This window comes from Cyrtonyx montezumae, unplaced genomic scaffold (assembly GCF_038088225.1).
Source record: "Cyrtonyx montezumae isolate F1298 unplaced genomic scaffold, pur_monq_1.0 scaffold_3, whole genome shotgun sequence".
NCBI classification, from domain to species: Eukaryota; Metazoa; Chordata; class Aves; order Galliformes; family Odontophoridae; genus Cyrtonyx; species Cyrtonyx montezumae.
In genome coordinates, this window is record NW_027072034.1 from 28,853,875 (window position 1) to 28,867,971 (window position 14,097).

Genomic DNA, 14,097 nt, shown 5'->3' on the forward strand with positions numbered 1-14,097 from the left:
ATTATTCAAATACTGCAGAAAATATTAATTACATTTTAACAATTAAGTGTAGACAAGGGTAGTTGCACTGCAAGAAAAGTAGAGAGACCAAGCAACGTGTACAGGCATTTTGTCATTGATCATCAAAAGGTCAGCATTTCACACTGCATTCCAGTTAAGGGATAGGATTGAACCCCTTAACCTTGTAAAGCTGAGACTGATGACTTGTTAACCCAAGTTTCCATTACAGCTGGCAGAAAGAAGCAGACCTGGAAGTCAGTTCTCCTTACCTAGCCTGATTAGAAAGAGCTGAAATGAAACACACAACTCCCATTTCTCTCCACTGACAAAAAACAAAATGTCTGAAGGATTACCTTAGATTTACAGCTACCTAAAGTTAATAAGAAATAGATCTCACTTTCAAAATGTTTTATTTTTGTTCCTGTGGACACTTTCCACATTCATAGTATCATTGTTTTAATGAGGTACAGTACTTCTATCTAATGTAAAAGAGGCAATACAAAGTAACTTAGAGACATAAAACTTCAAAGTTCTAGACAAATCCTTTCAACAGAGACATTTCACAAAGGAACTAGCAAATTCAGGATGTTTTTAAAACTTTTTATTAGATCACTTTTTATAAAAAAACTATTTTTAAATCGGCAACCAAACTGAAAGAGAGACAAAGGAAAGAGGAAGCATTTTATGATGGATCCATGATAATAACTGTGAGTAAGTAGATTATTTCTTGTGGTATGTTCTATGGTACATGATAACAACAAAGCAGATAAGTATTTGGAGTATTTAAATTTCAAATATCTGAATTTTTCAATACAATAACATTACTGCTAATACCTGACTTGACATTATTATTATTATTATTTTAAATAAAACCAGAGTCCATAAGCTACTAAGACATCAACAGGCCCTAAGGAAGCAAAATTCTGATGCACCTGGGTAATACACCTGTGTTCTATTGTGTTCTATACTGAGTATAGGACCTGACAATGAACATGATCTCTTTGCCAGAATTAATTTTTCTTTTAAATATCCATTAACGGGATATATTTTACCTTAGTTTATGTTAAAGTAGATTTCTTACATGGTATTGTTTTGTATTACCACTCTTCACTATTTTCATGTGATATATTTTCTTCAATTTTATGATCAGCCACTTAAAACATTAAGTCAACCTAATGCAGTCAAAAGCTATACATGAAATTTCAATTCAGAACCTATACTTTAATTTGGAACTGGTTAAATACACACCCTTTTTTCAATGCAGGTGCTGCCATCGATAACATACTAATCATATAATAAAAATCTAGCTCCAATATTTTCTCAGTACAAAACCAATCTAACACTAATATTTTGAAATGAGTAAAAAAGTTTCATAAATATATTTCCGTTCAGAAGATTTGCAGAGAATTATATGTTACTGGAAAAAAAAATTCTAAGTGTATACGTAACTCACTTTTGATATGAAACAAAATGTGAAATCACACGATATCACTGTTCTATGATAGCTGTTCCAATCTGAAAATACCAAAAACTTTTTTTGACTCTAAATCATCTTCTTCCACTTCATTTCCAAACCAATATAGCTCCAGTGCCTTCAGCAATTATTTATGTGAAATCAATATCCATATGCTTCAACTTAATGTCAAGTTCAATAAAACAGTCCAGAATCAGACAAGTTGACTTACCATTTTCCTCGAGGTACATCAGAAGGATGCTGCTGGATTCAGTCCCTTCTATGGCATAATCAAATGCTGTGTTTCCATTAACATCTTGCAGCAGTACATTTGCTCCAGCCTACATGCAAGAAAGAAAAATACTGTATGTATATGCAGTGAAATCTCAAAAGGCTATTCTCATACACAAGGACCAGATAACTTTCCCACTCAAAAACATTTCAACGCTGGAATTCCTAGCAGGCTGATTGTAACCTTGAACATTAGATAGATAGATAGATAGATAGATAGATAGATAGATAGATAGATAGATAGATAGATAGATAGATAAAGGATTTTGAGTGTCAGAAAGGGCTGGCTTTGCCTGAGACAGCTGATACTGTCACCACTCTAGCTGGCCAGCTGGTCTTTATCAAACAAATACTTGAGCTGCTTGCCAGTGACTTTTGGAACAACCACAGTTTGCAGCACAGCAATTTAAGTAAAGTAAGCTGTCCTTAGAACATACATAGTAAACAACAGTGGTTCAAAAGCTGACTGACAAGCAGCATGGACACACACAGTAGGGATGGGCAGACAGCTGGTAGGGGTAACCTTAGCAGCGAGCCCAACCTCTTATGGCCTCATCTAGCAATCTAGCCTCAAAGAGAACCACTCCTTGCTGAATAAAATTGTCATTTGTCAAGAATTGGAGGCAATGTAAGTATCCATGATGATTTTAGTTGTAATCCCTAAAGCAGCCAGGCTGACATTTCCATAAAATTCATTCAAAATTCAATACAAGGACAGACAACTAAAGGGAGCCATTAGGAGGTAAAGAGGAGGAGACAGGAATAAACACATGAGAAAACAGAATAAATAAATTAATAAATAAATACCAGAATGATGAGAACACTTGTATTTTCTATATTAAAACCTGCTGATGTCAGAATTTGTATTACGAAGGGTAATTTTTTTAACAAAAATTAGTGCTCTCTGCATATGCCTTAAAATATTGCAAATTTCTAGTGGATACAGAAGTTTACACTACAGTAAAATGTCACATACCTACTTTAAGAGGTCATAATTTTAATTTATTTGTATTGTTCTATGACTTCTAACGGAAAGGAATTATGAAATAGGAGTGACCTTTGCTAATTCTAATTACTTTTCTTAACAGCTTGTATGATTAAAGTTTAGCTAATAAAAATGAGAGACTTCTAAGGGCAGCCATTCCTAAAACCTCAGTGGTAGAGGTCAATGGTAATAAGAAATTATTAATAGAAGGTATGACTGCTTCTTTCAGGAGCTTACATTCTAAATATCACACCAAAGAAAAACTCTTAATGCAGTCAGTTCCCTTGACTGTAAGGCTTGTGCTCCAGACCCTTTCACAGCTTCATCGCTCTTCTTTTAGTTCTTTACCCAGCAAAGAGTGTACCTGCCCAAGCCATGGGCTGCCAGCTCCTCCAGGAGAATACACTATGTATAGTATATAAATAATCTCCAAGAAATGCCTGAAGCAGTTCAGGAGAATAATAACAACACAAATTCACATGCATTTTCTTACTTCACAATCTAAGGGAAAAAAAAAAAAAAGAAAACCAAAAACATTACATTCAGAAAAAGTAGGATAATTTAACTTGACCTGCATCATGCTCTACACTCTTTCTCTTAGATTTAAGATTTAATGCTATTGAAAGAAGAGTACAACACGGAATTACTCAGAGCCAAATAAGTTTTACTGAGTAGTTCTACATCAATTTATTTCTCAAGAAACGTGCACAGTGAACTGCGCCCAAAAAGCAGGTCAAGTCTGGTGAAAACTAGGACAGAGGAGGTAGGACTGGTACCTAGAACTCAAGTGATAAAGCAATTCAGGATGAGGTTAGACTTCTTAAAGTAATATTTCCTTTTAAAAATAAATTCTTTGGGGGTTTTTAAGTAATAAACACGTCTGATAGTTCACCAAGCATATTTAATACAGTTTAGTATCATCATCAAACCCTACAGTGACACATATTTCAGTACACACGAAGTAAGGTACTGGAAATTTTTGTTAAGTTCTGGTTTTTTTTTGGAGCATTCCCAAAAATAGTTCTTAATTCCATTTCTGTGCTTAGCTATGCTTTCAAAGACAATCTGAACTGAAATAGTTCACCTTTGAGAAAACCATCTAAAGAAAAGAAAATAAGAAAAAAAAAATCCCATGGTAGCTAATCACTTTTTCTGTCTATACAGGTAAATAAGATGAGAAAATCTAAATAGATAAAAATGGTTTCCTTTTTATACAGTTTTATCTTTTCCTCATTTTACTCTTTCATGTTGAGCCATGGAAGACAGATTCCTCACTGTAACTAATTGAAAATAACTTGCTTGTGAGTTTTTAATCAAGGTATTATCGTTGTTGATTTTTCTATATTCTGAACCAGATTTTGGCATATCTACAATTGAAAATTCAAAAATAAATGAAAAACGACTTCATCAATCCAAGTACACATGAAGTGTGTAAGTATGTAAAAATAACCTTTTACAGTAACCTCAAAAATAAATGTAACATATTCCATAATACAGCCACTGTATCACATGAGGAGTATAGGATTTTCCAGATGGTTTCACCACCTCATCAGAAACTTTTTTTCCAATAATTGTCATTCAGGTGCCCTAAATAAACTAATATACTCTTTGTGTTAATCAAGGAAATGTGAAGAACTCCCAATGGATTTGCATCTTTTCATTTTTCCACAGGGGAACATAAACATGCACAGACTACTGAAACATGGAGAAAGCACGAAGACCTCAGTTCATGGAAAGAAAAGACACTCAGGACCATAGCAAAGCATCTCATGGCACGTAAGAAGCTCATTTGCTTCAGCAGTACAGCTGGAATTTGCTTCAGCAGTACAGCTGGAATTTACACAGGCATTAGGACAGACAAGAATTCTTCTGTCAGTGCTGCAATACCAATACTTCCCATAAAGTGGAAATTTTGTTTTAAACAGCTGCAGTTAAAATTCTTACAACATATTATATTGGGATCAAAGGTAGAAAATGTCACTATACATCCCTTTCCAAGCTACGGCATAATCTCCCATTAAAAAAAAAAGTCTGTCAAGTGTCACAGAATCATAGAATGATTTGGGTTGGAAGAGACCTTTAAGATCACCTAGTTCTAATCCCCCTGGTCTAGGCAGCGACACCTCGCACTAAAACAGGTTGCTGAAAGCCCCATCCAGCCTGACACTGGATGCTTCCCATCCACAACATCACTGGTTATCCTGTTCCAGTGTCACACCACCCTCACAGTAATGGATGACTTCCTGGTATCTAGTCTAAATCTACCCTCTTCCAGTTTAAAACCATTTGCCCTCATCCTGTTGCTACATGCCTTTAAAAAAAGTCCCTCCCCAGCTTTGCTGTAGGCCCCCTTCTGGTACTGAAAGGCCACTATAAGGTCTCCTCGATCTTCTCTAGGTTTAAGAGCCCAAGCTCTCTCAGCATGCCCTCATGGGGGAGGTGCTCCATCCCTCCGATCATCTTCCTCTGGACCTACCTGAACAATTCCATGTCCTTCTTATGCTGAGGGCTCCAGAACTGGATGCAAAGTGTCAGTATGATACAAAATGTATGCACCAATTCTTCAAAGCATACATAGTACGGAGCATATCCACCTGTTGACCCTGACTACATATTTGCCTGCAATGCACCAGAAATTCTTTACTGTTCAATATGACATAATCTTTTCAGTTCCCCCAGTATTCTTTTTATCCCCAAGCATCTTTCAGCTAGCCATGGCAAGCCCTAAAAGAGTATTTGAAATCTTATGTTCTAAACAAAACACAAATGTCACAAACTTTCCATTTAGCTTCCTGCATAAGATGAGATTGGCAATACTATATGTAGCAGAACTGACAGCATGAAAGAGAAGCCAACAAAAAAGCAGAAAAGCAGCAGTCTCAAGAAAAGGTAGAGACAGAGCACGACAAAGACATGGCACCTTGCAGATAATAGAATAAAATATTCTACATTTAGTCCATACTCGGGTGGTCAAAAATGTGCTGAAGTATTTGAGTGTCACTGTTACATATATGACCTTTAAAATCAGACAATAAGAAACCCATATGTAATTAGGGACACAACCTATCTGCATATAGTCCTACATTGTTCTTAGGTTTCCATCCATAGCTCTCAAAGGACCTATGCAGAATAGTTTCCCCAGGCTACTGATAATAGTGTTTCCAAAATCATATGCACACGTTCAACTACAAAATGTAATTCCTTATTTATTCAATTTCAGTTCAAATATTCCACCTGCCAGCTTAAATTCTGCATGCAATGCCCAGCACATATGATATGTTTCCAGCTTACCTATTCTCAACACATTCTCATCCTTCAATCATTTCTCAAAAAAAAAAAAAAAAAAAAGATGAATATCTTGAAAAACTTTATTCAATATCTCCCATGGGTTGTATTTTTGAGAAAAACATTTGTCTGCAATAATAAATTACTTCGTTTTAGCAAGATTTTAGATGGAATATGTTATTAAAAAATGTTCCCAAAGAAACATAATTCAATACACAGAATGCAAGATGAATCTGAAATGCATGTACTGCTCTGTGAAACAACATCGATATGCAGAAATTCCATGTGAGAGTGAATGCTTGTAATTAATAAGAGATGAGTGGATGGTGCCAGATTTGTACAGTACCCCTCTATGATCACAAATCAGAGCCTACTGCCAGAGAGAAAATACCTTTGGCTGACAAAAGGAGATAAGATTTCTGTTCTGGTTACAGGAATGATGATTCAAAAAACTTTATCATGGCATTAATCTACTGCATATTTTTAACCCTATTTTAATTTCTGCTTTGTTTATTTATTCAGTGTGTAGAACTTTGTTTCAATTTCCAATGAATTTGATAGAGTTGCTTATTTCCACATACATGGAAAAAGTGGTGACGATACAGGCTAGTATGGAGCTTAAGCAATGAAACATGAAGTAGATCAGATAAAAACACATTTCACAGTAAAAAAATCTGTGTACACACCCCTGGCTTTACCAACTTAAGTAAGTTTAATGTAACATTCCACTCAGTGGAGGAGAGATGAACAATTTCAAATCCACTGGCTAAAACTGTGGAGTAAATCATACAATGCACACTCCTACTCAAACTTATCCGAAGATCACATCTTTGTATAGCTAAACTTTTAGCATATTTAGAATAGTACAAGGAAGAACACTTGGCACATAAGGATGTAGGAGCTGAACTCTTCCCTGTTCCAGAAGTGAACCTAACAGCTTCAAAGTGTAAGCATTCTCAGATTTTTTGATTTGCAAGAACTTACAAAAAATAGTATCTTCACCACATAAGCACTTGTAAAAAAAAAAAAAAAGCATAAATATAGTCACAGACTATGTTCTGCAGCTATATCCCAGTGAATCAACCTCCAAATTCACAGAATCACAAAACTGTGGGAGTTGGAAGGGACCTCTAGAGATCATCTCATCCAACCCCCTGCCAGAGCAGCTCCCTAGCCCAGGTTGCACAGGTAGGCGTCCAGGTGGGTCTGGAACATCTCCAGAGAAGGAGACTCCACCACCTCTCTGTGCAGCTGTGCCACTGCTCCGTCACTGCACTGGGAAGAAGTTCCCACACACACTTGTGCAGAACTTCCTATGCTTCAGTTTGTGGCCATTTCCCCTCGTCCTATCACCATGCACTGCTAAGAAGAGTCCAGCCTCATCCCTTTGCCTCCTGCACCTCAGACATTTATAGATATGGATTAGATCTCCTCTGAGTCTTCTTTACCAAGGCTGAACAGACCCAGGTCTCTCAACCTTTCCTCATAAGGGCGGTGTTCCACACCCTTCATCAGCTTTGTAGCCTTCCACTGGACACTTCCAAGGAGATCCCTGTCTTTTTAAACCAAGGAGCCAAGAACCAGACACTGCCCTCCAGGTGAAATCTCACCAGGGCAGAGTAGAGGAGAAGGATCGCTTCCCTTGACCTGCTGGCCACACTCTTTTTAATGCTCTGGGTGGACTCTATCTCCTCATCAAGGTCATTGATGAAGACGCTGAAGAACACCAAACCCAGCACCAACCCCGGAGGAACACTGCTAAGTACAAGCCTCCAACTGGACTCTGCACCACCAATCAAAACCCTCTGAGCCCTGCCAGTCAGCCAGTTCTCAACCCACCTCACCATCCACTCATCTATTCCACACTTCCTCACCTTTGTTTTTAGGATGCTGTGGGAGACAGCGTCAAATGCCTTGCTGAAATCAAGGTAGACTATATCCACCACTCTTTCCCCATACACTCAGCAAGTAATGACATTATAAAAGGCCACCAGGTTGGTTGCACAGTCTCCCCCCGTGAACCCAAAAATAAATTCCTACTGGTAAAATAAGAGTTGAGTTTATTCCAAATTCTATATTTGGGAATCTTAATGTCTCTTAATTTATTTCTAAAAAAAATTCTAATTCATTTCTTATATCTTACTTTTTTTTCCTCCTCCCTCTGGACTTAACAGAGGACAGAAGAACACAAATCTTCTAAAGCAATCTAAAGATCTTTAAGTTCCAGTATAGTCAATGGCACAGAGTACGATTCCCTCAGAGCACCACTAGCTTCTTATCTGGCTTCAATGATCCCCAATGCAACCATGGTAAATAAAAAACAAAAACAACAAAAAGACATAGTCCCTTTAGGTAAGACTGGAGTGGGTATCATTCCCCAGATAATGATATTGGTTATGCAGGTAATCTGAGTAGACTCTTTTCTTTTACAAATCTTAGTGAAAAACAAGGACATTAAATTTTCAGCTGTCCAAGAGCACCGCTTCCCAAGCTTGCATTCTTCATCCCTTTAGAGCAGTTTCCATCCCTGCAGACTGAAGGGACACACACGATGTTTGATTAAATGAGAATTCTGGTAAGCTAAGACTGATGTCTGGATCTTCAAAGTATTCTGTTTTACAAATAATAAACTACAGCCTCCACCAGGCCATTAAGTTGTTTACAGGTAATTAAGTTCCACATCTAAATACCGTCACACCCTCACTGTAATAGACACCAGATCTGGGCACATGTTTCCCATAATTATTGGTTTTCCTCATGAATTCTGATTTATTGAAAGCTGAACTTTTAAAGGTATTAAAGAAATGCAAGTCATGTATAGGAATTTCCAAATTGAAACTATTTTCTGCTTTCCCAAGAGTCACTTTTCAAAACAGTCTGATCAAGAACTCAAACTCCGCACAGCAATTCAGAAGTAAAACCAGTGAATCACTAATCAAAATAACAACTGGAAAGATCTAACACCATCTATCATGCCTGTAATCTGATACAGTAACAAATGCTCTCCTTATGCTTTACATGTGCCTGTGTGGCCAGAGAAAAAAAAATGAAGGGAACAAATCCTCCTGTTCAGCTGATTACTTCCATAGCAGCACATTAAGGCATATTAATGAAGATAGACAAATTCTCCCTTAACACAAGTGGAAAAGCCTCTCACTTTCTCTTAAATGTATTTGCAGAGAGGAAAGCTCAATAAACTGGTATATTGGTCCAGTATACAGGGCCCAGAACTTCTTCTATAGCTTTGAATCAACAGTTACACACAGATGATGTGGAGTGACTCTATTTTAGGGCTCTAAACTCTGTGTGAGTTGCTACTGTCTATGCTTCATGCTTGTCACATTACCAAAATTACTCTTTCAAAAGAGGCAGGAACTGTCTGCCATCTGGATGATGTTAACTGTACAAATAGAGGTTTGGTTTCAGTTTTGGCATACATAATCCCAAATCATATAAATACAACACTCAGTTCCTTATGCCTGTGGAATACACAGCCTACAAAACCAAGACGTAGCAAAGAAAAGCAGAAGAGAACTCAGTGCTCACAATTTTATGCCAAAACACTAAAGTCATTTCTAAAATCAAGTATTTATTTAAATAATATGTTGTGTTATGCCATTCTTACTATTACTTTTTCTCTTTATAGTCATTTGCTAGACCAGTTAAAGGAAACTTCATATAAATGCAGTTGGGAATTCAATCACCTTTGTGAAACTTAAGAATTTCAGCTGCTGCATGAGGACAAGTTCACTAACCCACAGCACTCCTGGGTTCCACACTGCAGAAATGAGCACCAAAATCCGATTATGCAACTTAGCTCCAGATGAAACAGACCATTCATTTGTTTGTTTAATCTAGAAATTAAGATTTATGGATGCATGCCAGTGTGCAGAAAAAAAACATTACAGCATTCCAAAAAATCCCAGGCATAGCCTCTGCAAAAGATCAGTTAAGGAAGAATAAAGATGGCAACACAGAGGCTGTTTTTTTATAAAAAGCATAATGCAGAGGGATACATATAAAATCACTGAAGTCTACAGAAATATTCAACTGCATTTTAAAACAGATTTGCTATTGGAGCACTTAAATATTAGAAATAATAATTTAAAATCAGCATTGAATTTCCACAACCACTTTGATAATCATTTAATATACGAATAAGGAATGTTTTTCCGTAAAGCTAATAAAATGCAGGCAAAGTCACTTCATATAAGGGATTTTCAGTAGACTAAAAAAAAAAACAACTGTCGTGGCAAATACTATAGACTGTGAAACAGGCATAGTCTGTTCCACTAATCCATTCAAAAGATAAAAGAATTAGCACTGATGACTGAAAACTAAAGACCAACATTTTCCCATCTGTTTGCAAACCGTGGGGACTTAAATTCTGCCCATCAGCTGGAAGACTTGTAAAAGGCAAACAAAATTCCAAGTACTGAATATTTCTGATAACACTGCAGAAGTACAGTAGGTTTTCAGTAACATTTTTCATAGTAAAACACAGAATTAGGAGATTAAAAGTTAAAATCTACTAGCCCAAAAGCTATCAAATGAAAAACAACGTTATGTTTCTCAAGTTACCACTACTTAGATGCCTAGCAATACAACATTCATGAGGATTTGGGATCATCCTATTAATTCTAAAGGCATACAGAGATTTACTTGCATCTTAATTAGTTGGCATGTTGGATTTCATGGTCGTTCTTCATATTCAGGCTCCTAGTATATACATGACAGGTTTTTTGTAATTTAAGACTTCAATTTCTGACTGAGGTTTGATTTCCTTAACTTAGTTTTACCCAAGGGAATCAATGTGACACTGATTTCTATCAATGAATATGAGCCATATGGACAGTATTTCCAATCCCAGATCTAGCGCTCTAAGTCAGCTGTGATTTTAAACATCCAACTCTCCAGTCTCTACAGAAACGATTGGAAACAATCTTACTCTTGAGATATGTAGTTGCTGTAATGTCAAGCAATATTCTCTACCTGATCAAGAAACTGCACTGCATTTAAAGAACCAAAGTACAATACAGAACAGTAGATAGTGAAGAACTGTATCAGTAATTGTCATCTCCATAACCAAGCATGACGAGAAGAAAGCAATATCCTGTATTATATTCCTATTCATGGGGGCACCTCTGGGTCAAAACATCTATCAAAAAGTTTTAGTGGGAAATTCTCAGAAAAGAGACACAAAGATGAACCATTAGGGTATATGGAAGGCACAAAAGGCATAAAGAAGCTCTTTCTCCTTGCTTAGTGTGAAAAATATATATATATAAATCAGTATAATTATATGAATGGGATAGTCTAGTTTAAAATCACAACAATAAGCTGAAACTTAACTCCTTTAATTAAACCATTTTCTTCGAAAGTAAGAAAAAAAAAATCAAGGGCACATCTCAGAATATATTGTCTCATCATTATTGGGTAATTTTAGTGTAACATGAATAATAAAAGATGCTGCTGAAATTTATTTCTGATATTAAATTACAATGAAAAGTTCTCTTCATTTAGAATGGTATTCAGTTCCATTTTTAAGACAGAGGATAAGAATGAGGTCAGCTAAAAGGGTGAATGAAGTACAAAAGGATGGATATTTGAGTTGATACAGTCAGGCTTCAAATTATTTGTTGAGAAAAGAGAATTCTAAGACAAGCCTTCAAAGAGCATTGATGACTAAAGACTAAAAATTTCCCCATCTGCTTAGACACATGGGACTTGCATATTCCCCATCAGTTGCAGAGCTTACAGGAAAAAAAAATGAAATTATTCAAGTACCGAATGACTCTGATAACAACAAAAATTCTTTTCAATTTAATTTAATTGCAATAATTAAAATTTCTGACAGGCAAGCTGAAAAAATGACCAACCCCTGTCTCATAACACTAGAACAAAAGGTCACTTTTCAGAATTATTGCCTTTTATTTTTAGACCAAATGGAAGAGAATTCTCTCCACAAGTGTAAGCCTTCAGAATTCCCTGTCAAAAAGTCTGTAAGTCAAAACAGCATAGTTAAAGTTAAGAGTGACTCAATCATTAATAAAGCTTTTAATTACATTAGGTCAATCAATCGAATACTGAGGAAATAAAAAGACTGTAGGTTAGAAAGATCTGTGACTTGTGTACAACACTAGACAGGTGGTATGACACAGTTTTTCTGTAGGCAGAATAGGAAGAGAGAGCATCTTCTGACAATCAACCACAATAATGCAAATGACAGAGCACAAACCAAGCAGAAATGAAAAAAAACATTCAGAGACCTCATCTACTGATGTTTCCTGTTAAATTTCAAATTTGCATGTGTACAAATATATACACTATAAATATGTATGATAATACATAGTGTAATAATACATGTACACACTCCAAACAGAAAAAGTGGGAGAAATTTCTAGTTTAATTTGGAGTTACAAAGGGTTCTCAACTCTGAGGTATTGTTGAAAATAGAACTAAATACACCGAGCAACAAAGAAAGCAAGATGGTTTTGATGGCTCACTAAAGAAAGGAAACTGATTCTGAGGAGCCAGTAGCCAGTAGCTTACAAGCACAATTTGAATTAATGTGTAAAACTGAAATCTCTGTTGAACAAGTTGATTTTCTCCTTACTCCCTCTGAGTGGAAAGGTAGTCTTTTATTTCCAGGTGTGACCACTGCTATATCCATGACCACAGTTATGCATCTTGGAAGATATGAGTGCTAGATGTTTTTATATTCATCCCCCAGTCTATGCTGACACTACACACTCACAAACACTTATATTATGTAAATTAAATATGTGCTGTGGTTTAACCTGGCAGGTAGCTCAGCACCACACTGTCAATCACTCACTCCCACCCTTCCCAGTGTTTCAGGGGAGAGCACTGGAAAAAAATAACAAAGTAGAACTTGTGGGTTGAGATAAAACTATTTACTAAGATGGAGAAAAGGAAAAAGAATAATAGTTTTAACAATATATATATGAATATATATAATAAGTGATGCACAAGCTCGTCACCCACCCACCTTTGCCCACCTAGCCCCCCAAGCAAGTAGAAGAGAACCAGATGAACACCCATTCCCTTCAAAACTCTCCTTCTGCATGATGTCACATGGTAAGGAACACAGCCCTCCTGAGAAATTCTTAGGGTTCCTGGCTGATGAAAAAGTTGACATGTGCCAGCGGTGTGCACTTGCAGCCCAGAAGTTCAATGGTATCCAGGGTTCCATCAGAAGAGAGGTAACCAGATGGGCAAGGGAGGTGTTGATCCCCCTGAACTCTGCCCTCATGAGACCCCAGTTGGAGTACTGCATCCAAATCTGGAGCCCTAGATGCAAGAAAGATGTAGAGCTTTTAGGGAGGGTCCAGAGGAGGGCCACAAAAATGATCCAAGGTCTCCTTTTGAAGACAGTCTGAGGGAACTGGACTTGTTCAGCCTGGAAAAGAGAAGACTGCAGGAAGACCTCTTTGTGGCCTTCCAGTATTTAAAGGAAGTTTATAAACATGAGGGTAGTCAACTTTTTACGTGAACAGATAGCGACAGGACAGGGAGGAAAGGTTTTAAACTGAAGGAGAGGAGATTTAGATTGGATGTCAATGGGAAGTTTTTTTATTGAGAGAGTGGTGAGGTGATGGAACAGGTTGCCATAAAGGTCATGGATGCTCGTCCCTGGAGGTGTTTAAGGCCAGGCTGGACAGGGCCCTGGGCAGTATGACCTAGTACTTGATCAAGCAGCTGGCAAACCCTCCTGTGGCAGAGGGGATGGAACTTGATGATGCTTGAGGTTCCTTCCAACCCAAGCCATTCTGTGATTCTATGATCTTTTTGGTGAGTTTGAGTCAGCTGTTCTAATTCTGTTCCCACGCATCTTCTTGGGCTCCCACAGCCTCCTCACTAGCAGGCAGCATGACAATGGTCCTGGCTCTGTACAACACTGCTTAGCAACAGCTATAAGCAACACACTTCTCCTAGAAACAAAACATAGCATCATACCAGACACTGAAAAAACAATTCTGTCCCAGCTGAAACTAAGACAATATACTTCAAATGGCATGTGGAAAAAAAAAAAGGCACTACAGCACTTCTTCATGTATGA

General features: G+C 37.1%; 1 protein-coding gene across 1 annotated transcript in view; it reads right to left on the reverse strand.

Annotated features, from left to right (window-relative positions):
• MYO16 (myosin XVI) overlaps positions 1–14,097 on the reverse strand; it is a 257,006-nt gene that overhangs the window by 199,963 nt on the left and 42,946 nt on the right. Inside the window, exon 4 of the mRNA XM_065741050.1 lies at positions 1,686–1,794. Within this exon, the coding sequence (XP_065597122.1) occupies positions 1,686–1,794 (109 nt within the window). The remainder of the gene's footprint in view (positions 1–1,685; positions 1,795–14,097) is intronic.